Source organism: Balaenoptera ricei, chromosome X, assembly GCF_028023285.1.
Source record: "Balaenoptera ricei isolate mBalRic1 chromosome X, mBalRic1.hap2, whole genome shotgun sequence".
In the NCBI taxonomy this organism is placed as follows: domain Eukaryota; kingdom Metazoa; phylum Chordata; class Mammalia; order Artiodactyla; family Balaenopteridae; genus Balaenoptera; species Balaenoptera ricei.
Genome location: NC_082660.1, coordinates 136129299 through 136150556, shown reverse-complemented (window position 1 = coordinate 136150556; position 21258 = coordinate 136129299). Strand labels below are relative to the sequence as shown.

Below are 21258 nucleotides of genomic sequence, written 5' to 3'. Positions count from 1 at the left end.
ATTTGAGCATTTCTCTTAACTGTTCCTAAATTTTGCATTCCTTTAGGGTAGAGACTGTCTTTATCCTTTTTTATACCCCCTTATGGAGCTGACATGGTACTTTGCACACACATAAGATACTCAAAAAAATTGTTAATCAGTGCTGTAATTACCCAATTATTTAAAGAGTGATGACTTAACCGAAGGGAAAAATGGAAAATGTATTTCCATCCCACACCATCCACTGTGTACTATTTAAATGTAGCTAAACTTAGAAAAGTACAATTTCTAGATTTATTTAAACTCTTCATAGTTCATTTGTTCTTTGTTTTGTTTAGTTTTGATTTCCGGAATCACTCTCTCAGAAGCCACTTCATTCCTGAAGGACACTAACCATTGCTTTGGAAACCAAGAAGGTAAGAGTCACTTTCATCTTGATTGGGAATACAATAATTGAAATTCGCAAACAGTGTTTTACACATTCTCATTCTTGCCACACTCATAGGAATCTGAAACTGATGACATTAAAATCCATTACTTAAGTATTTCTAAAGGCAGATTACAAAATATGCAGCTAAGGAAGCAGGGCTTCCCAAATTTGCTCATCACACTAACAGGAATAAAACACACTGCAGAACTTTGACACACAAGCTCCAGGTCAATATACTTAGGTTGGCCCCAAACATGATGTTCGTAGGCTCAAGATTCAGTCTTCACACAAGTCTAACTTTGCTGTTTTTTGAGCAGAGGCCGCACCTGTGAATCCCCTCAGCTGTGTCTTTACTCACAAATGATGCTGAGAGAATAAGGAGAAATGGATTCAAACCTATGTCCACTGTAGTAATTAAAAAAAATTACTCCCCCACCTCAAGATTTGTGTTTATTGGAAGTAATTCTAGATGAATTAGTACTAAGGAAACCAAAGTATAATTAAGTCATGACCACACCATTGCTGACAAGATGCAGTAGCTGAGAAGTTCCCAGGAGAGGGCTGAAAGTTGAGAGCAGTGTCATTGTGCACTGACAGCAGTAAGAGGGGTTGGGGAGCACTCAGAAGGTGGTGCTGGAGGTCAGGGAGACTGGGATGGCCATCCCCATTGGAAGACCCCTAAAGACAGGAACAGAGGGGATGGTTGGAGGGACACAGCTGTGTAGGGCTGGAAGCAGGTCAAGCTCTCAAAACCAAGAAGCAGATAATTAGGGGACTTTCTGGGGGTAGAGTTTCCAGGGACACCATGAGTCATGCCAAGAGAGTTGGATGAGACCTAACAAGGGAAAGTTTTATCAGCCAAGAATACATGGTTTTAGCCCTGGGTCCCAGAGTACAGTTGTATAAATATGGGGACAAGATCTGACTTAGCAACCGGATGCACACAGCGTGCGTTGAGGGGCTTTGCTTGACAGTGAGTGGTGAGCCATCGGTGTGAGGAGGCTGCCAGAGGGCAGTCACCACCTCGGGCATGACACCTAGGTCAGGAGAGGTGAGGGCACATGCTGATGGAGGACAACATGTGGTCTGGATGTCACACTTAAGAGATTAACAGGCGTGAGCTCACTGTGATGGTAAAGGAGATGCAGAAGCACATCACAGAAGAAACAGATGAAGACAGCACTGGGGCTACTTAGCCTGGAAAAGAAAAAGCTAAGGAGGGACTTCCCTGGAGGTCCAGTGGTTAAGACTTCGCCTTCCAGGCTCAATCCCTGGTCGGGGAGCTAAGATCCTATATGCCTTGCAGCCAAAAAACCAAAACATAAAACAGAAGCAATACTGTAACAAATTCAATAAAGACTTGAAAAATGGTCCACATTAAAAAAAAAAAAAAAAAAAAAGCTAAGGGGAACCCAGAGCAGCCATCAAATGGGTGAAGAGTTGTCTTGTGGGGAGAAGGTTTGAACTCTTTCTGTTGTTACCAAGAGCCGAAAGGAGGATCAAACATCCTGAAGTCACAGAGAGCCAGATTTCAGTTTAAAGCAAGAAGTATCTTTGGCCTGCAGAAACTACCCCAAATGATTTTCCAAAATTTTCCAAAGGGAAAAAAGTCATCTTGAAGGCATTTGAGTAGGCTGGACAACACATTTGCAAGAATATCGCTGAGACAACTCATGCATCATCTAGGCAGTAAAAGTAGGAGATACTGGATTCTGAGTCATGGTTAGAGCTGTGGGTGGAAGAAGAAAAATCTTCACCTCAACACACGCAGTGACTTGAATCCCAGACGGAAAGTCTTGTTTTTCTAAGAGACCTAAAGGTATAGTTTGGCCATGAGTCATTGTAGTCTTTCCCCAACTTCAGACTTCAATCTTATACTACTATCACAAATTTTGCAATACCCATTTAAGACCAGTACTGCTAATTCACTTAATATTTTGATTTACCTTGATTCCTTTTTCTTCTTAGATGTGTTTCTCAAAGTTACCCTATATGCTTGCTATGAAAGTCTGGACCGTCTATCTCAGCATCAGCTGAGACATTTAGATATTCAAAATCTCAAACTCTACTCCAGCTCTCCTGAATCAGAATATCTATTTCAACAAGATTCCCAGTTGGATTCCTATGCCCACCAAAGTTTGAGAAACACTGCTTTATATCACTACTATAAACAGATATTTCACTGTCTCTAAGTCGTTAGCACATATTATTCTATTTTATTCTAACTTTCTTCACATTTTCACAAAATATTATCTCTAAACTTGGGATGCATCTTATAATCAATGAAAGGAGTACTGTAATTAGCAGGGTGTTTTCCTTTATTAGTGGGACACAAAATAGGTTATCTTACAATCGATGGCATCTTACATTTTGCTAAAATAAGGTAATAGACTTTAATATAACTATTAAAATTAAGAAATAGTTGCCTAAAATCATTTTGTATTGGACCATTGGGACTATGCCATGGTTTTGGAAAGACTGGCTTTATAAAAGCAAAATTATGCTCCTAAACATCACTGTGTTTGAGGCCCTTGAGAACAATTCAGTTTCCTCAGTCCCAACCACAGAGATTCTGTTGCAGATGATTTTGATGTGGATCAACTTTCAACACTTTGGGTAGCAGGCTGAACACTAAGTCAAGCTAAATGACATCAGATCATACACTTGCAGCCTGATGAGATTCCCTCACACTATAGTGCAACCATTCTCAAACTGTGGCCCATGGATCCTTGGAGATTCCTAAGAACTTTTCAAGAGGTACATGAGGTCAAAACAATTTTTATAATACCCAGATGCCATGTGCTTTCTTCACTGTTTGACTTAATGATGCAAAAGCAAGGATGGATAGACGATCTGACACTTTATTACAAATCAAGACATGGCACCAAGCTGTACTAATAGTCATAGTATTCTTCACAGCCATACACTGACAGTGAAAAAGAATTTTTTTTAATTTAAAAAGCCAGCTTCAGGATTTCCCTGGTGGCACAGTGGCTAAGAATCCGCCTGCCAATGCAGGGGACACGGGTTCGAGCCCTGGTCCGGGAAGATCCCACATGCTGCGGAGCAACTAAGCCCGTGAGCCACAACCACTGAGCCCGTGTGCCACAACTACCGAAGCCCGCATGCCTAGAGCCCATGCTCCGCAACAAGAGAAGCCACCACAATTAGAAGCCCGCGCTCCGCAACGAAGAGTAGCGCTCGCCACAACTAGACAAAGCCTGCACGCAGCAACAAAGACCCAACGCAGCCAAAAATAAATGTAAATAAATAAATAATTTTTTTTAAAAGCCAGCTTCATTGAAAAATGACCTAAAATTTGCAACAATGGAAAGTATTAATTTGACTACATCTCAAATGTATCCACATCTTTATAATATTCTACATGATCAAACAGGAAGTTCATGAAAAGCACTCCTTTTGCACACTGGACTTTGACATTTGTCTCAAGGAAAAACACATGTGCAGTTGTCTGAGTTGCAAGATGAACCAGCCACTTGATTCATGAAGCACCATTTTTACTTGAAAGAATGACTAGAGGACAAACTATTGTTTCTCAGACTTGTATATCTGGCACACAGTTTCTCAAAAAGCAGTGAAGTGTGTTTATCCTTTCAAGGAAAACTATTGACAGTATTTTTTACTAATGATATAGTTGAGTTTTCAAGCAAAAATTAAAACTTTGGAAGACTTGTGTCTACTATCATTAGCTTGACAATGTCCTAATATTTGAATTTTCTAATGAGATCAGTATTGATATTAATGATTGTGATTTTTTATACTGTATAATGAAACGTGCCAATATTTGGAAGTTCTGTATAATTCAGTGAACAATATTTTCCAAATGATCAATGTATGATGTTTACACATGGGTAAAAGTTTCATTCAAAGTTCAACACAGACCAACAGATCATAATGTTTGTTGATATGGTTTCAGATTCCACATTGCAACTAGCCTTTAAGGAACTACCACAGAAACTACCACGTGTCAAGTTTTGGTATAGTATCTAAAAAGAATTTCCACAATTATGTGAAAGGGCAATTAAAATACTCTTTCCTTTTCCAAATTATATATCTGTGAAAGATTTTCTATATCTACTTTAACCAAAAAACAAAAAACAAAAAACCAAAAAACCATACAGCAACAGACAGAATACAGAAGCAAGCATGAAAACCCATCCATCTTCTACTCAGCAGACATTAAAGTGAGTTGCAAAAATGAAAAACAACGGTACTCTTGCCACTAATTTTTTTGTTTTGGAAAATATAGTCATTTTCATAAAAATATGTCATTAATGTTAACATGCAATGAATTTGATAGGAACTTTAAATGAATTAGATTTTCTCAATTTTGACTTCTAATACCATAAATATTGGTAGATATGACCTGCATAAACCAAACTCACTGGGTTCTCAATGGTTTTTAAGAGTGTGAAGGGGTTCTGAGGAAACAAAGCTTGAGAACTGCTGCTGTTGTAAAACTCACTTAAGCCACAAAAGTAGGGACTATCTTCACAGATGAGGAAACAATATGGATGAATTCTTCCTCTCCACCAGGCAGTAACTGAGAACATTTAAACCGCATGAAGCCTGCAAGCCAGAGGTCCTCTTTGTGGTGCTATATTGAGTTCCAATCTCTTAACTATGAAAACTTAACCACGAGCACACAGATGGTTCAGCAGAGCCTCTGGCCAAAGTAAAATCGAAATGCAACTTATCCTGAATAAGATCCAGAGGGTCGCAGTTGCTCCTCTTTCTGTAGGACTAGATTCCCCCAGAATCTCAAGGAGGGATATTGAAACAACAGTTACCAACGAAGAGTAATTTCATAAAGTGTAAGATTGAGGGCGGGGGAAGTTCCAAGAGAGAACCATAAAATGTTCAATTTTCCCACTTTTAATAGGAAACATAAAAGGCTTTATTCAAAACATATGACCTATTTCTTAAGAGAGATATGGGGATACATGTGTGTAATTGAACTCCATTTTATGGCCACTTACAGAAGAATGTATGGAAAAGAAAAAGCAGAGAAAGAAAGGGAGAAGGGGAAGAGTTGTGGGGAAAAGAAGTAGAGGGTCAGGAAGGATACGGGAAGAGGTCCAGAGGGAACAGGAAAAGCAAATGCAGATGAGGAAAAGGAACCAGAAAAGTCACACAACCTGCAGGGGCCTTAGAAATGAGCTAGCTTGCTTCTTCATTTTAAGTGAAATTAGTGGCCCAAAGAAGTTAAGTGGTTTGACCAAGTTCGGTGCCGGGACTTTAAGCCAAATTTGTCTAGCTTCTAAGCAAGGAAAACACATAAAGAGAAGGTCTGTGAAAGGGGATTGTTTGGAAAGAAGTGACAGGAGGGATGAGCGGGAGGGTGGACAGAGAGAGAGAGGCAGAAAGATACATAAACACACCATACACGTACATGCACACACACACACACGCTAAGCAGTGAGTTCTAAAGCAGGTATTTAATTAAACACTGTTTGTCACACCCCGACACTGCTACACATAACTAAAGTTTGGAGACCCCTGCCTTAAGCCCAGTACTTCTCAACTCTACTATGCCTAGAAATCACCTGGAGATCTTGTTAAAGTGCAGATTCTGGTTTTGTAATGCGGGGTGGTTCTGAGATTCTGAATGTCTAACAACTCCTCAGTGATGCTGATGCAACGTGTTCAAGGACCACTCTTGGAGTCAGAAGGCCCTACACCAGCAGTTCTCAGAGTGTGGTCCCTGGACCACAATGATGAATTCACCATCAGCTGATGAATGCACCACCAGCATTGCCTAAGAACTTTCTAGAAATGCATATTCTCAGGCCCCATCCCATACCTACTGAATCAGAAGCTCTGGGGGTGAGGCCCAGAAATCTGTGTTTTAACAAGCTCTCCAGGTAATTCTGGTGCATATTAAAGTTTGGAACCATTGCACTAGGCCATAATGTCTCCTATCACCTTGTTGCCTGTAATTGGCTAAACAAGTGTGGCAGTACTTTATGTTCAAGTCATTACTTTTCACTGGGCTATATGAACTTTCTACTAGGAATTATCAACATTCCAGTAATTCTTTTCAGACACCCTTAAGATTTGGGAATGACACCGAGATCATGAGGCTCAAATGTGACGTGTAATTAAGGAAGTATTTTCTGAGGCCTCCTTTATTAGGCTCAGCTTGTCTTCCTCTAATTGGTTTAGACTTCCACACCTGGAGCTGGACTAAGAGATGTCCCCTCAAACTTTTTTCTTGGAGTAAAATATCTCCTTTAGCTCACCCCCACTTGCCCACTCTAGGCCCCTATACCAGGTCCTGGATTCCTCAGAACGTAGGTTAATCCCAGGAACTTTTGAATCTGGCCCCCTGTCTGAATGGAAATAACAGGATGGAGCTCCCCAAAGCTCCAGATTCAGCAGCCCTGGTCTTCCCAGCCCCTGCAGTCATGAGCTCTGATGCAGAGATGGCCATTTTTGGAGAAGCAGCTCCCTACCTGTGGAAATCAGAGAAGGAGAGAATCGAGGCTCCAAATCGCCCATTTGATTCTAAGAAAGCTTGCTTTGCAGTGGATGATAAGGAATTTTATGTGAAAGGTATGATCCAGAGCAAGGAAAATGACAAAGTCACAGTCGAGACCCTCGACAACCGGGTAAGTGTTGATCTCAGATGTCCTTGCTAACATGGGCATCCCCCTTTGCCTTTGGAGTAGAATAGTAGAAATTGCATGCTGGCCCATAGGAATCTGAAGATAGAACAAGACTCACATTGATCTACTCTGAGTGAAGTCGCAGGTAAAAACTGCCATGGCACGTACCTTTCCTCTGGCTCTTTCCTTCAAGGACTTGGGCTTTGAGAGTTTTTATGATGTTTGCTTTGGAGAAAGGGGAAGGTGGTGGTGGAAGAGTTTGGACTGTTTAAGGGAGAGATTGATACAGATTGCTGCTGGATGGGCGAATATACCAAATAGAACTCTCTAGGCTGCAGAGTGACTTACAGAGGGAGCTCCAGAGGCAATGCCTAATTTAATGCAGAGAATTACAGAGCACCATTCAATTCAATCCTTACTGGACACGCACCATGTCTAGGTCACAGTGTCTATCACTCTGCAAATATGAGCAAATCTCAGTACCGCTTCCCCAAAGTTTATCATCTAGTGTAGGAATCAAGAGTACACTGTGGGTATGGGGACTTCCCTGGTGGCACAGAGGTTAAGAATCCGCCTGCCGATGCAGGGGACACGGGGTCAATCCCCGGTCCCAGAAGATCCCACATGCCGCGGAGCAACTAAGCCCGTGCGCCACAACTACTGAGCCTGCACTCTAGAGCCCGCGAGCCACAACTACTCAGCCCGTGCGCCACAACTACTGAAGCCCGTGTGCCTAGAGCCTGTGCTCTGCAACAAGAGAAGCCATCACAATGAGAAGACTGTGCACCGCAACGAAGAGTAGCCCCCACACGCCACAACTAGAGAAAAGCCCGTGTGCAGTAAGGAAGACCCAACGCAGCCAAAAATAAATAAATAAAATAATTTTTTAAAAAAAGAGTACATGGTAGGTATGAATCGCAGTTCACAAATTCAAGCATACAAGACAGATGATGATGACGATGATGATGATGATGATTGTTATTATTAAACTTAACCTCTGGTGTCAGCCTCTTTTCACAGGGCCGGAAATAAATTTTCTGGAGTTACTATTGGGGTCCCCTCCCCAGAGCCATGCCACATTTTCAGTAATACCACATGGGGTGTCACTGCCCCCCCTGAAGGATTGCTAAGAAACAAGCCCCAGTTTCTTTTTTTTTTTTTTTTTTGGAAAAGATTTTTTTATCCAGTGTTTAAGTAAGATTAAAAACTACAAGATTTTGCTTGCAGCTGATGAGCAAGAAGAGAAAAGTTAAACCCAAATTATCATCTGATTGGCTAGTTAAAACGCTCTGACTCAAGATCAAATTATTCAGTGACACACCAGTTACTTTGTGTGGGCTGAGGAGTTCTGGAGCAAAACAGCCCTAAACAAAACATATCATCTGAGAGCACAGGGCTAATGGGCATATGAAATACTAAACAAGAAAGCTGATAAAGGGAGGCTGTCGCAGACCTTTTGCTATTTTAGGCTTCTAGCAGTTGCTTACCATATACAAGGACCTAGCAGCCAGTTATTTTATCTCTTGACTTATCTGAGGTTAAACAACTTTAACCCACTAAGCAGGAATAAAGAGACACTTTGTAGATGAGTTGGAAAACATAAAGCAGTCCCACTTCTCCAGTAGAGTTTTAGTTGACTTAAATCATAAGAGAAACAATGATTACTGCACATATTGTCCTTGTCACACTGCATCTGTTGAGTAGAATTTCCATTCCAAGTGTTGTTTTCATCTTCACCATCGTCTTGAGTCCTCAATCTATATATCTTGCCCTCCTTTTTCAAGTCTTCCCCCCGTTTCTCCAGCACTCTTTTTCTGACTGGTTCCCTTTTGTCTGAGTTGCTAGAGGATGCAAGGTTTGAGGATTCCAATGATGCTGCTCTCACCGAGGTCTGTGCAGGAGGAGGATTACTAAATAAGAAGTTGCTAATCAATCTCCAGATGACAAGGAATGGGTAAAGTACTGTCCCCAAGAATGTCCAAAAGTCGCCACTGGAAGAATGTACCATGGATGTAGTTGGTCTTCCTGCTGGCAACAGTACCACTGAAGCACTTGGGGCAAGTTCCAAATCCAGTAATTTCTTTTTATAATCTTCTTTGGTAAATTCCCTCCTGGGAAACATTGTCGCTAATGAAAAATTACTGTAAGTGTTGCCAACAGTCTGTGCAGCAAACTGCCTTGCTGCTTCTAGAGGAGCATCAGAAGGGAACTGACTTGTGAAGGAAGAACCATCAGGAAGACGGAATTGAATTCTCGCAACACTGCTTCCTTCTGTTGCGGAAGAGTCTCTCTTGACTTCCATTTCTGCCTGTTTGGCCAGCAGGGCTGCAGCTTTAGCAGCTTCTACTTCTTCCTGTGTCTTTGCAAAACAAGCAGCTCTCTCTGCACGGTCCAGTGCAATCTTCTGTTTTATACGCTCTCGAGCTGCCCTATCTTCTGCCTTTTCTCTGTTCCTTTCCTCTAACACACTTTTTGTTAATTCTTCTTCTTGCTTTCTTTTATAATCCAACATTTCTTTTCCAGTTTTCCTCCTCTCAATTTCCTCCTTAATCTCTCTCTGTTCTTCCTCTTTCCTTTTCTCTTCTCTCTTTTCTTCAAGTTTTTTGGTTAGTCTTTCCACTCTGACGGTGAGCTCCTCTGTAGGTCTCTGATTTGAACATCCACCAGGCTCTGGAGACACAGTGGCCTGGCCTGAAATTTCTCCTCCTGTTGCAGAATCTGACTTTGTATCAGAAGTGGGTGGTGTCTCACAGAGCTCTACATTTCTGGACTGACAGTTTTCAGAAGTGTTGTTCTGATCAAATGAGGTGGATGGAGTAGAGACTGAACTTTCTCACTGGCCACTATTTGCCACTGATATTTCACCTTTTAACGAGTGCATCTGCCGGACTTTGTGGATTCTGGTAACAAGTTCATCTGCAGGAACACTTCCTGCTATTACTTCCAAGGGAATTCCACTGTCTCCAATAAAGAAACCAGATGGAACACACACTACAGGACAGATCTGTGAAAATTGTAGGCAGGCTTCACTTTTGGTATCGATTTTCACAGCAACAAAACTGTTGGAAGATGCTTCTGTCACTTTCTCATCTTCCCAACTTGCAGCCATCTGTGTAGCCTGTTCATCATCACCTGCCACGAACACCACGAAGACCGCGCCGCTCCTCTTGGCCGACGCGATGGCGGCCGGAATGGCGCCCTGGAACCACAGCATCGCTGCCCTCGGGGCACAGGCGCTCGCTCGGCGTGTTGCCACCTCGGTCCCGGAGCCGGCCCCGCCTTCTCTGTCTTTGGGCCCCCGCGGCCCGCCTCCGGCTCCGCACCGGCGCGCAGGCCCGTCAGCGGCTCCCAGGACGCGTGCAAGCGCGCAGGCCGAGGCGCGCCCCGCGACGCATGACGCCACGCGTCGCCGTTGGCAGCGCGCCCCTGTCCTTTGTCTCGTTGGCAAGTCGGTGCGTGCGGGAGCCCGGGAGACCGCAGGCCCTGCAGTCCCGGAAGTGGAAGGAGCGCCCCAGTTTCTGAACCTTCAGGACACACAGATTTTTCCATCTTCCTTATGCTATTTTGGATGTCCCTCTCTCTCTAGTTTAGGGCGGTGGGGCAGAAGGGCTTCCTTTCCTCAAGAGATTTGGTCTATATCAACAAATCTCCTCCCTTTTATCTTTTCGGTAAAACCCTCAAAGCTCTTCTGAGGATTCGGGCTTTTGGAAAACAAACGCTAGAAAGGCTTACAGGCTCTCTCGCTTTTATGCCCTATTTTCTACCTTTCCTGAGTAATGGAGTGCCAGTTGTATGCTTAAAGGGGAGGGAAAACAGAGAGGGGAAAATTAGGTAATAGTCTCAAAATACTGTTCAGGCATGGACCATGCTTCAAGTCCAAATGTTTTAACTATTAGGGCAGCGGTGCAAGGAATTCTGGAAGCCTTGAAAAGACAGGGGAGAGAAGAAACAGGTCATGGAAGAGGTGGCACTTCAGAAGAGCTTTGAAGGTTGCTAGATGTAATTTCAATGTAGATATATTCCAGACAAAGGGACCCACATGAGCAGAGGTATTGAGGTGGAGATTTACAGAATACACTGGAAGAGTTTTTTCCAATCTTCCAAGCTTGATCTCTTTGCAGCACTCATAGCAAATGGGGTAAACAGAGGCAAGCTGCTGTGGCCTTGGCCATCCTGAGTTCCACCTGGCCACCCTGAGGCTGAAGGGCTCTATAACTTTGCACACCTGTAACCCTCTTCTGGCACACAGAATGGCATGCTGACTTGGGGGCATCAGACCAGAATTGGTTATACAGTTTGACCAGTCTTAGATTTATCAAGAACAGTTATTTACGGATCATCTCTGGGCACAGAAATGATCCATAACGTTAACCACGGTAATGGGGTAATCTCACCACAATATCTCACCATTTTCACCCCACTGGTAGGTCACCACATCGGCTCTCCCACTCATCATGTGATTTTCCTCTCAATATCCAGACACTCACTCCGAACAGTGACCAAGTCTTCCCCATGAACCCTCCCAAATTTGACAAGATCGAGGACATGGCCATGATGACCCACCTACACGAGCCAGGAGTGCTGTACAACCTCAAAGAGCGTTACGCAGCCTGGATGATCTACGTGAGTACCCTTCAACCTCTCTTTATTCCATTTCCTTCTCTTAGTAAAGTCAAGATCCATAGGTTGAATTTTCTGATTTTCTCAGACCTACTCAGGCCTCTTCTGTGTCACCGTCAACACCTACCAGTGGCTGCCGGTGTACAACCCTGAGGTGGTGACGGCCTACAGAGGGAAAAAGCGCCAGGAGGCCCCGCCGCACATCTTCTCCATCTCTGACAACGCCTATCAGTTCATGTTGACTGGTGAGTAATTTCTTTAATCCATATTTTAAAAAATAGTTTTAGTGAAGTATTCAAGTCTTTTAACTGCACTGGTTCTTAGTTAATTACTCGAACCCTTCACAGGCTTTGGTCATCCAAACGGTGCAATGACCAAAGTGACCTCAGTAGATTCAGAGGATGTCAGGATGGAAAGCCAGGGGCGCAGTATCTTCCATTACCAGTCACGGTTCTTAAGCCAGAGCTTGGGACTGAAGCCACACTAAGTACATGCTTCTCTGGGGGTGGATGTGAAGCACAAGGAGATGCGCTGCCCCCAACTCCAAAGAAACCCCCAACAGGAGCACACTTGGAAGAGAGACTATATTAGTAGCCACTTAGGAATGCAAAGTTGGAGAAATGGGCACAGCAACTTCCCTTCACCTGTTTTCTCAGGCTGCCTCTTTCTCCTCCTTAAATTTCCAGAATAGCAGATGAAATAGCAGAGATGTGGTAATACTGTCACCCTTGTCATGCCTAACATCACTTCGGTCTGTTCCACTTTCACCTAATTTGACTTGGTGCAGAGAGAAGAAGTAGAAGCAAGCATCTGAGATCTGAAGATGCTTAAAAGTCATCCAGAACAATGTTGCCCAAACTTCAGCCATTCCAATGTCACATTCGCAATCCTGGCCATTTCTGCATATTTAAAATCTTTCCTTATAGTGACTGAAGTTCCGTCCATTTCAAAAAGGAAGAATAGGGAATTCCCTGGCGGTCCAATGGTTAAGATTCTGTGCTTCCACTGCAAGGGACACGGATTCGATACCTGGTCAGGGAACTAAGATCCCACATGCCACGTGGCGTAGCCAAAAATAAAAATAAAATAGGAACCGAACAAATCTGCCCTTTGATCTGGAGGAAAACTATTTTTTAAAAAAAGGAAGAATAATATCACTATTAGTATTAGTTTCTTAGGACTGCCGTAACCAAGTACTACACACTGGGTGGCCTAAGCAACAGAAATGCATTGTGTCACAGCTCTGGAGCCTGGAAGTCTGAGATCAAGGTGTCAGCAGGGTTGGTTCCCTCTGAGGGCCGAGAGGGAGAATGTGGTCCAGGCCACTCTCCCAGCTTCCGGTGGTTTGCTGGCCATCCTTGCCATCCCTTGGCTTATAGAATCATCACCTTGATCTGCACTTTCATCTTCACATTGTGTTCTCATCTGTCTCCAAATTTCTCTTTTTATAAGGACACCAGTCATATTGGATTAGGGGCCCACCTCCTCCAGTATGACCTCATCTTCACTAATTACATCTGCAATGACCCTATTTCCAAATAAGGTCACATTTTGAGATACTGTGGGTTAGTTAGGGCCTCAACATATTAGTTTGTTGGGGGGAACACAATTCAACCTATAACACTCTTGTAAATGGAAAACCACGGTCACTGTCCACAAGTAGAAAGTAAAGGTGAAAGAAAAAGGCAATGACAACAAATCAGTGTCCATAAATTCTAATTAGAAGCTGTGGCTTCTTACAAGTTCTAAGTCTGAGACTTGCTTTCTTTGTTGAAAAGGGAGATAAGAAAGCGCTATTGAGGAGGTAAAGATCTGTGAACACGAATAACTTCCACACTGTGGGACTCACCGTTCACTTCCCATGCTGCCCACGTTACACATCCAGCATTTGGGAAATCTGCACAAATTGTCTCCAAGAAGATTCGACATGCCCAAATCATCACACCACTAGTTAATGGCAAAGCCAGAACTAGAACTCATGGGCTCTGTCTACCCCCAATGTTGCCTGATTTGTATATCCTGCCTGTATCTTGTTTATTTATTCTGTCCTGCTTCCTTCTGCATTTCTAGATCGAGACAACCAGTCCGTCCTCATCGCGTGAGTAACCTGTGTTGTTGCCATGATGACTTGGAAGGGGCTGTCCATTCCTTCTGCTCTCCTTTAGCTCACTTACTTTTTTAAAAAAATTTATTTTATTGAAGTATACTTGATTTACAATGTTGTATTAATGTCTGCTGTACAGCAAAGTGATTCAGTTATACATATATATTCCTTTTCATATTCTTTTCCATTTTGTTTTATCACAAGGTATTGAATATAGTTCCCTGTGCAATGCAGTAGGACCTTGTTGGTTATGCATTCTATATCTAATAGTTTGCATCTACTCATCCCAAACTCTCAATCCATTTGTCCTCCATTCCCCCTTTCCTTGGTCCCCTTGGCAATTACAAGTCTGTTCTCTATGTCTGTGTATCTCACTTTATTTTATTTTATTTTACTTTATTATATTTTATTTATTTTGGGGTGTGTCGGGTCTTAGTTGCAGCACTCGGGATCTTTTGTTGGGGCGCGTGGGCTCTTCGCTGTGGTGTACAGGCTTCTCTCTAGTTGTGGCGGGCGGGTTTTCTCTTCTCTAGTTGTGGCACGCAGGCTCCAGAGTGCGTGGGCTCTGTAGTTGTGGCACGCAGGCACCAGAGCACGTGGGCTCTGTAGTTTGTGGCACGTGGGCTCTAATTGAGGTGCGCAAGCTCAGTAGTTATGGCGTGCGGGCTCGGTTGCCCCGCGGCATGTGGGATCTTATTTCCCTGACCAGGGATTGAACCCGCGTCCCTTGCATTGCAAGGCGGGTTCTTTACCACTGGACCACCAGGGAAGTCCCTCTCACTTACTTTTAAATCAACAGCGGAGAATCCGGGGCTGGGAAGACAGTGAACACCAAGCGTGTGATCCAGCACTTTGCAGCAATTGCGGTCACTGGGGAGAAGAGGAAGGAGCAGCGGCCGGGCAAGATGCAGGTGAGCAGCTTCCTGCACCTGGAAGGCTTGCTGGAATGACTATAACTGAAACCCCAGGTGAGCCCCAAGTGTCTGCAGGGCTTTGTGCTCAGCAGAGATGCACAGCACGAGGTCCTGCCCCAGGGGGTGTTTACCGGGTAAGGCAGGAAATGGCTCCACCTTGTGGACTCGGGCTCTAGCACCAGCTCCATCAGCAACAGCCGAGTGACCTTGAACAACTCCACATCCTCCTTTGGAGAAGGAATGGTTTAGGCCAGTGGTTCTCAAACTGGAGTGCACGTCAGAATCACCAGGAGGGTTCGTTAACAACGGATTGCTGGTCCCCAGGCCCAGAATTTCTGACTGAAATTCCTGTCTCACATTCAAAATCCTGGCATGTTGCATTTCTGTCATGTTCCCATTGTTCATGCCCTGTCCAGGGATCACACTTTGAGAACCACTGGGCTGGACAGTAGTTTCCAAACAGCTCTGAAGTCAGAAAGGCAAGCAATCATGTGGGGAAGGGGGAAAGGTGAAAACTCTGCTTTCTATAAGTGGATTTCTACGTAATAATTCTCACAAAATATTTTATGCAACTTAAACATTTTTTTTGAGAACCACTGTTTCTATCATATGGGTCACTTTCATTGCTCACAGTCTGTTTCTACTTCTGAACCCGAATATCTGTATAAATGGGTCCTGGTGCATGCAGGAACAGAGGTCTATATTTTACAAATCCATAATTTATGATAAAATGTTATCAGAAAAGAAAGGCCATCTGGGAGATTGAGAGGTAGCGGGTAGGGCTCCAACCTGGAATCTGGTGTGGCCAGAAGCCACTTTGATGCTGTGCTAAGACTCCTTCTACGATGGGACCTTGAAGCCTCCTTGGGTGGGGTGGGGATGGGCCTGTGGGTACTCAGCACAACTGTACCTGTCACCAGCCTGAGCTGGGCGACATCTCTCCCTGGGACCTTCCCAGAGCATCCACACTTTTGAGTCACTGGGAAGTTACTTCGGAAGACGTCCAAAGTCCTCTCTTTTCCTCTTCTCACTTATTATTAGGGAACCCTGGAAGACCAGATCATCCAGGCCAACCCCCTCCTGGAGGCCTTTGGAAATGTCAAGACCGTGAGGAATGACAACTCCTTGAGATTCGTTAAGACTCAGTCCAATTGTCAATGACCCCCAGGAAGAAAACCCTCTCCTCCAATGCTGAATATGAAAAATGGCCACATAAACTAGGATATACCTGGCCTTAGTCTACCCCCAAGCGCTTCAGATCAAGCTGCCCAACCAGGATATTCTGATAACCCTTCAAAGAACATTTTGTCTTATTCCCAGCCGAAGGAAGATTTAGCTGTCCTTCCCTAACTAATCAGCATCACCTCAGAGCCTCCTGAAGTCACAATGATTCAAGATTCAAATTCCACAAGTACAAAATGACTTCTCTATGCTAAAATTGGTCTCTTCAGGTGGAAGCATTTTAAAATACATAAGTCCATTGAACAGTATCCACTGACTTATTAGCCATGAAAACCTTAGTGTGAAGTTAGTTAGCAGATCTGACCTTCTCCAAGTCAGGAGGTGCTGGGAGGAGGGAAAACCTGGTGGAGGCAGCAGAGCTCAAAAATTGGGAAGAAGTTGATACTGAAGATACTGAAGGATATGTCCCATCCTTCAATGTTTCACTTAGGATTAGCTCAACCAAAGAGGCATTTACTTCCGACACTGGCAAATAAACAAGTATCCAGTCTCCTATCTAATTTCACTGGCCAGTAGAGCAAGTACCCAGAGGCACTTGCATTCAGCAGCTAGAACTCCTGAAGAGCGAACACATAATTCACATAAACCTACACTGGTCCTTCATTAACTCTTCTTAGGCTTCATTCAGAGAATACTGAGAATACTACTGAGTATGTACTACATTCCAGGGTCTGTGGGTGAACAAGCAAGGCAATATTTTTGCCCTCCAATTGGCTCACAGAGTGGTAGCGACCAATTAAGCAGATGATGTAAGAAGGGAGTATACACACGCACATATATACTATATATAATTTCACCCCTCACTCCCCAAGATTGGGGGAACCCAAGTGCTGAGTGGGTCTTTGGGGAGCCAGGAGGCCTGGCCTGGGGGCTAGGTTTGCATGTAGTAAGTAGTAAGGAAAACTGAGGCAAGAAATCTCAGAAGTAACATCCAGAGGCAAAAAAGAAGTCAGATAGTCCAACCAGGTTATCAGTTCAAAGGTGTTACAAAGAGTTTGAGCAGGATAAAGACCAAGAAGACAGTCAGGTGTGAGGTGGTCCCAAACAGAGACTTGAGAGGGAGCCTGCAGGCATCCCCAGAGGTGTGGGAACAGGGCCAGGTGCTTTGGGCAGAGCTACCTGAGTCTTGGCTGAGCCGGCGTGGGGACCAGATGCCAAGCAAACAGAGAGAAGGAAGGTCCTCATGCTTCTGGCATCACCTCCTCCGTGAGCCTACACAGCCCACCCATCCTCAGTAGTACCTAACAGAAGCTGGCTACAGTACCATAGAAAGAAAATAACTGTGTTTTTCAATCTGTCTTTGGACAGGGGACGTTCATTCGCATTCACTTTGGAGCCACAGGAAAGCTGGTGTCAGCGGACATTGAAACCTGTGAGTCCAAACACTCTATCTGGCACCTTGGCTTTGGCCACAGAGGCATCTCCTGGGGACCCTAAAATCACATCGTTTTTTGTTATCTTAGATCTCTTAGAAAAATCCAGGGTGGCATTTCAGTTATCCCGTGAGAGAGGCTATCATATTTTTTACCAAATCATGTCAAACAAGAAGCCGGAACTTATGGGTAAGTTCCTTGGTTATCATTCTCATCTTCCAAATCGATCACATTGGAAAAAAACTCAGAGTCAGTTGTGCATAAGATGCTAAAGGGATCCTTCTGCTTCACAGACCTGCTTCTCATTTCAACCAACCCCTTTGACTTCCCCTTTGTGAGCCAAGGAGAGGTCACCGTGGCCAGTATTGATGACAGTGAGGAACTGTTGGCCACTGATGTATTTTGTGTGTTTATTTACTTACATAAGGAATTGTTGAATTTATGAACTGAGAGGTACCCATGATCTCAGGAGGAAGCTGGGATGCAGGGATGCTCAGTGATTAGACCCAAGAGCTCAGAGAATTAGTACAGATCACACCCCTCCCCCACTTGGTTCCATTTCAGAAGATTCCAGGAAATGGGAATACAGAAAGTTCTCCAAAATAGGCCTTCAGTTCCATTCTCCAGCTTTTTAGAGTAAATGTTTGCATGGATAAGGTCTTTAAAGTTTTTGTTGGAAGTTTTCAGGGTACAAAACCATCTACATGGTTCTTTTAAGAAAATCTAGAAAATACAAAAAAGTCTAAAGCAGGAGAAAAACAGTCCCGCTCTGCAGCAACCATTCCATTCCTCCGGTTACCTGCCACCTCCGGCGCACAGTAGTCACCCACCTCCTCAACACACCTGTCAGGCCTCTGGCCTTTAGCTTTGGGGAGGGTCAATAACCGTAATATTAACTAAGTGCATTGAGCACTCACGCATGCTAGGAACTGAGAAAACAGCTTTGCCTCAACAAAACCTCTGGGATCAGCACCACTGCTACCCCCGTTTCATGAAGGTAGAAGCTGAGTCTTAGAAAAATAACACACGATTTGCACGAAGACAGTTTGTAAACGACGGTCTGAACCCAGATCTGCCCAACCCCAGAACTTGCATTTTTAACCCTAACCCTAACCCTAACCCCTAACCCTAACCCCTAACCCTAACCCTAAACCTAATTGTCTAACCCTAACCCTAACCCTAAACCCTAAACCCTAACCCTAAACCCTAAACCCTAACCCTAAACCCTTACCCTAACCGTAAACCCTAACCCTAACCCTAACAACCCTAACCTTAACCCTAACCCGAACCCTAACCCTAACCCTCTAACCCTAACCCTAACCCTAAACCCTAAACCCTAACCCTAACCCTAAACCCTAACCCCTAACCCTAAACCCTAACCCTAAACCCTAAACCCTAACCCTAAAGACCCTGACCCTGACCCTGACCCTGGCCCTGGCCCTAACCCTAACCCTAACCTCATAGTGTTGCTGACCCTTCCATTGATATAATTGTATGTAATTGAACTTATTCAATATATCTATTAAACATCTGCCCTCTGCCCAACACCCTCCCAGGTGTTGGAAATGCAATGAAAATACTCCATAAGGTGCGCACCTGGTGGGCACATTGTTAACAAAAGGCTTTTACATTTTCACCAGTAGTTTCTCCTTAAGGTCATCACTTGCCAATTAATGACCATGCTGTTTAGGAAGCTCATTAAACACCCAGGAGTCACGGTTCCCTGCAGGCTCTCCCGTTCTCCCTCGGGCACTCTTCCACCCTCTCTAGGTTTCAGTTTCCAGGAACTCGAGCCTATTGAGAGAGTGCGGAAATAGCTAATCTGGTTTTTGGATGATAGACCATAAACCAGATTTAAAGAAAAATATGTCGTTGCTGGTTTTCATTCAAACAGACAGGTATAATGAAGAAAGGAACCCCTCTGGCCCTCCAGGAGTTGCCTGGGAACCTAGTCTGCGAAATACTTATACATCAAGAGATGGCTCTGAGCTGGAATTCTACAAAAGAAGAGTAGAGCAACCCAGTACAGCTTTATACCCCCTCAGCCGCAGGAGGAGAATGGCTGCAGGCTACTGAAAGCCAGCAGCATTGACAAATTAACTCCCCCCAGCCTTTGCCAAACTACAGTGGTACCTCTGAGTTCTCTGTTTCCTTCTCTATTCTGACTCTTTTCTCAATAAATCCACATTTCTTAATATAGTGTCACAGTGGAAGCAAAACAGACCTTCAATTTTCAGACCTCAATTTATAAAGCAAAGGTTCTGGGGGTTTTGTTTTTAAATTAAAGGACAGCATAATTTGAAAATTGTACAGGTTCTAATTCTTCAGTTCCAAGACACCAAACACACTGCATGCGGTCCCCATGGAAAGGCCCCTCTCAGCAGAAGCGCCACCGATTCCACAATGAAAGGGCAGCAAGGTGCCCTTCTCCCTTCTCTGCTGCCTGGATGGTCCCCATGTTTTTCAATCCATGCCCCCTGGCAAGTTTCTAAGGTGAAATTCTGAGACCCTTCCCTTTCCCATCCCAGCAGGTGGCCAAGGGCCGGCCCGGGCTGGAGACGTGCAGGAAGCAGAGCTGGGCCAGCTGACCAGAGTGGGGTTTGGGAGTTCTCAGCAGGAGAAATCACCATGCAGGATAAATCCCTTGGCCTTGCCATAAGCCAAGGGCAAGTCTCTCAGGGCTACGGGCCCTCTCAGGTTCTCCTTGCAGATACCTCGCATGGGGCACTTGGCTACTTGGGAAAACCGCGCGGGAGCGAGCTTTACACCAGCAGATGCTTTGTAAAATTGAACGGGGTAGGCTCGGGCCTGTCCTCAAAGCCTCTACTCAAAGGCGAGCCCTTCCTGCGGCCGCCAGGTTAGGGGGCTCCGCGACTGTGCCGAACAGCTCTGGTGTGAGTCGTGGTTCCCTCCTCCACCCACCCCCACGAGCCCCCGTCCCCCTACCTGAGGCCCGCGGCCCTCCGCTCCGCGCTCGGATGCCGCTGGGGTGCCAGAGACCCACGGGAGGGGTCGTTCCCGGCCTGCACCGCGTCCGCGCGGCACAGCACGGTCTCGGCACTCCGGGCACGGGCGCCTGGGGCCGGGCGTCCCCTCTCCTGCGAGCGCGAGGCAGGAAGCGGCGCCCCTGCGAGGCCGCTAGCGATGCCCCGGCGCGTGGGCCCCTGCGGTGCAGAGACCGCTCCAGGCTGGACTCAGCGAGGCCAAGGCCGCCAGGACGAGCGCCTGCCGGGACCCGGCTCGGGCGGCGGAGCTGCAGGCCCCCACAAACAACCCAGTTTTTTAAATGGAAAAAGGACTTGAAAAGACCCTTCTCCAGATAAGACATACAAATGGTCAACAAACACCTGAAGAGATGTTAAACATCGTTAGTCACGATGGAAATGCACATTAATACCACAACGCCATACCCCTCCACAAACACTAGAAGGCCTATAATCAAGAGAATTAAAAATAACAAATTTTGGCAAAAATGTAGAGACATTGATACAGAGTTTCCCATGGGGAAAATGAATCGGTCCAGGAGATGGATGGTGAGAATATTTGTACAACAATGTGAATGTAGTCAATGCCACAGAACTGTATACTCAAAATGGTTTAAATGGTAAATGTTACTTTTAATCACAATGAAAAGAATGAATGAAGCACTGATGATACATGTTAGAACATGGATGAACACTGAAAACATTCTAAGTCAAAGAGCTCATGCAGAAAAGGTCACCCAGGTCATACTTAGCTCGTGTGTTTTAAATCCATAAAGGTTTTGAAAATGAGGGAAAGTCTCAATAATGGTTTCAGAAAAAGAAAACTGGATCAGAATGGGAAAAGACATTTCCATAGAGTTGCGGAGATGGTGAATGTTGAAGTGGGCCCGTGGATAGGATTATAAGGTAGAACCATAAAATTTCGTCTTTGGGTCTTTATGTTCTGGTTCCCTGGGAGAGGACCCCAGTATTGCATAAAACAC

The 21258-nt window shown here is 44.7% G+C and overlaps 1 protein-coding gene and 1 pseudogene across 1 annotated transcript; one reads left to right on the top strand and one right to left on the bottom strand.

The window, feature by feature from the left end:
• Positions 1-355: 355 nt before the first annotated feature.
• Positions 356-17355, top strand: LOC132357253 (myosin-13-like). The gene is made up of 7 exons (XM_059910543.1): positions 356-395; positions 6827-7041; positions 11518-11661; positions 11747-11903; positions 13729-13756; positions 14562-14673; positions 17227-17355. The coding sequence occupies exons 2-7, from the start codon at positions 6838-6840 to the stop codon at positions 17353-17355; spliced, it is 774 nt and encodes a 257-aa protein (XP_059766526.1). The 5' UTR covers positions 356-395; positions 6827-6837.
• On the bottom strand, positions 7163-10252 carry LOC132357878 (UBX domain-containing protein 4-like; annotated as a pseudogene).
• Positions 17356-21258: the final 3903 nt, after the last annotated feature.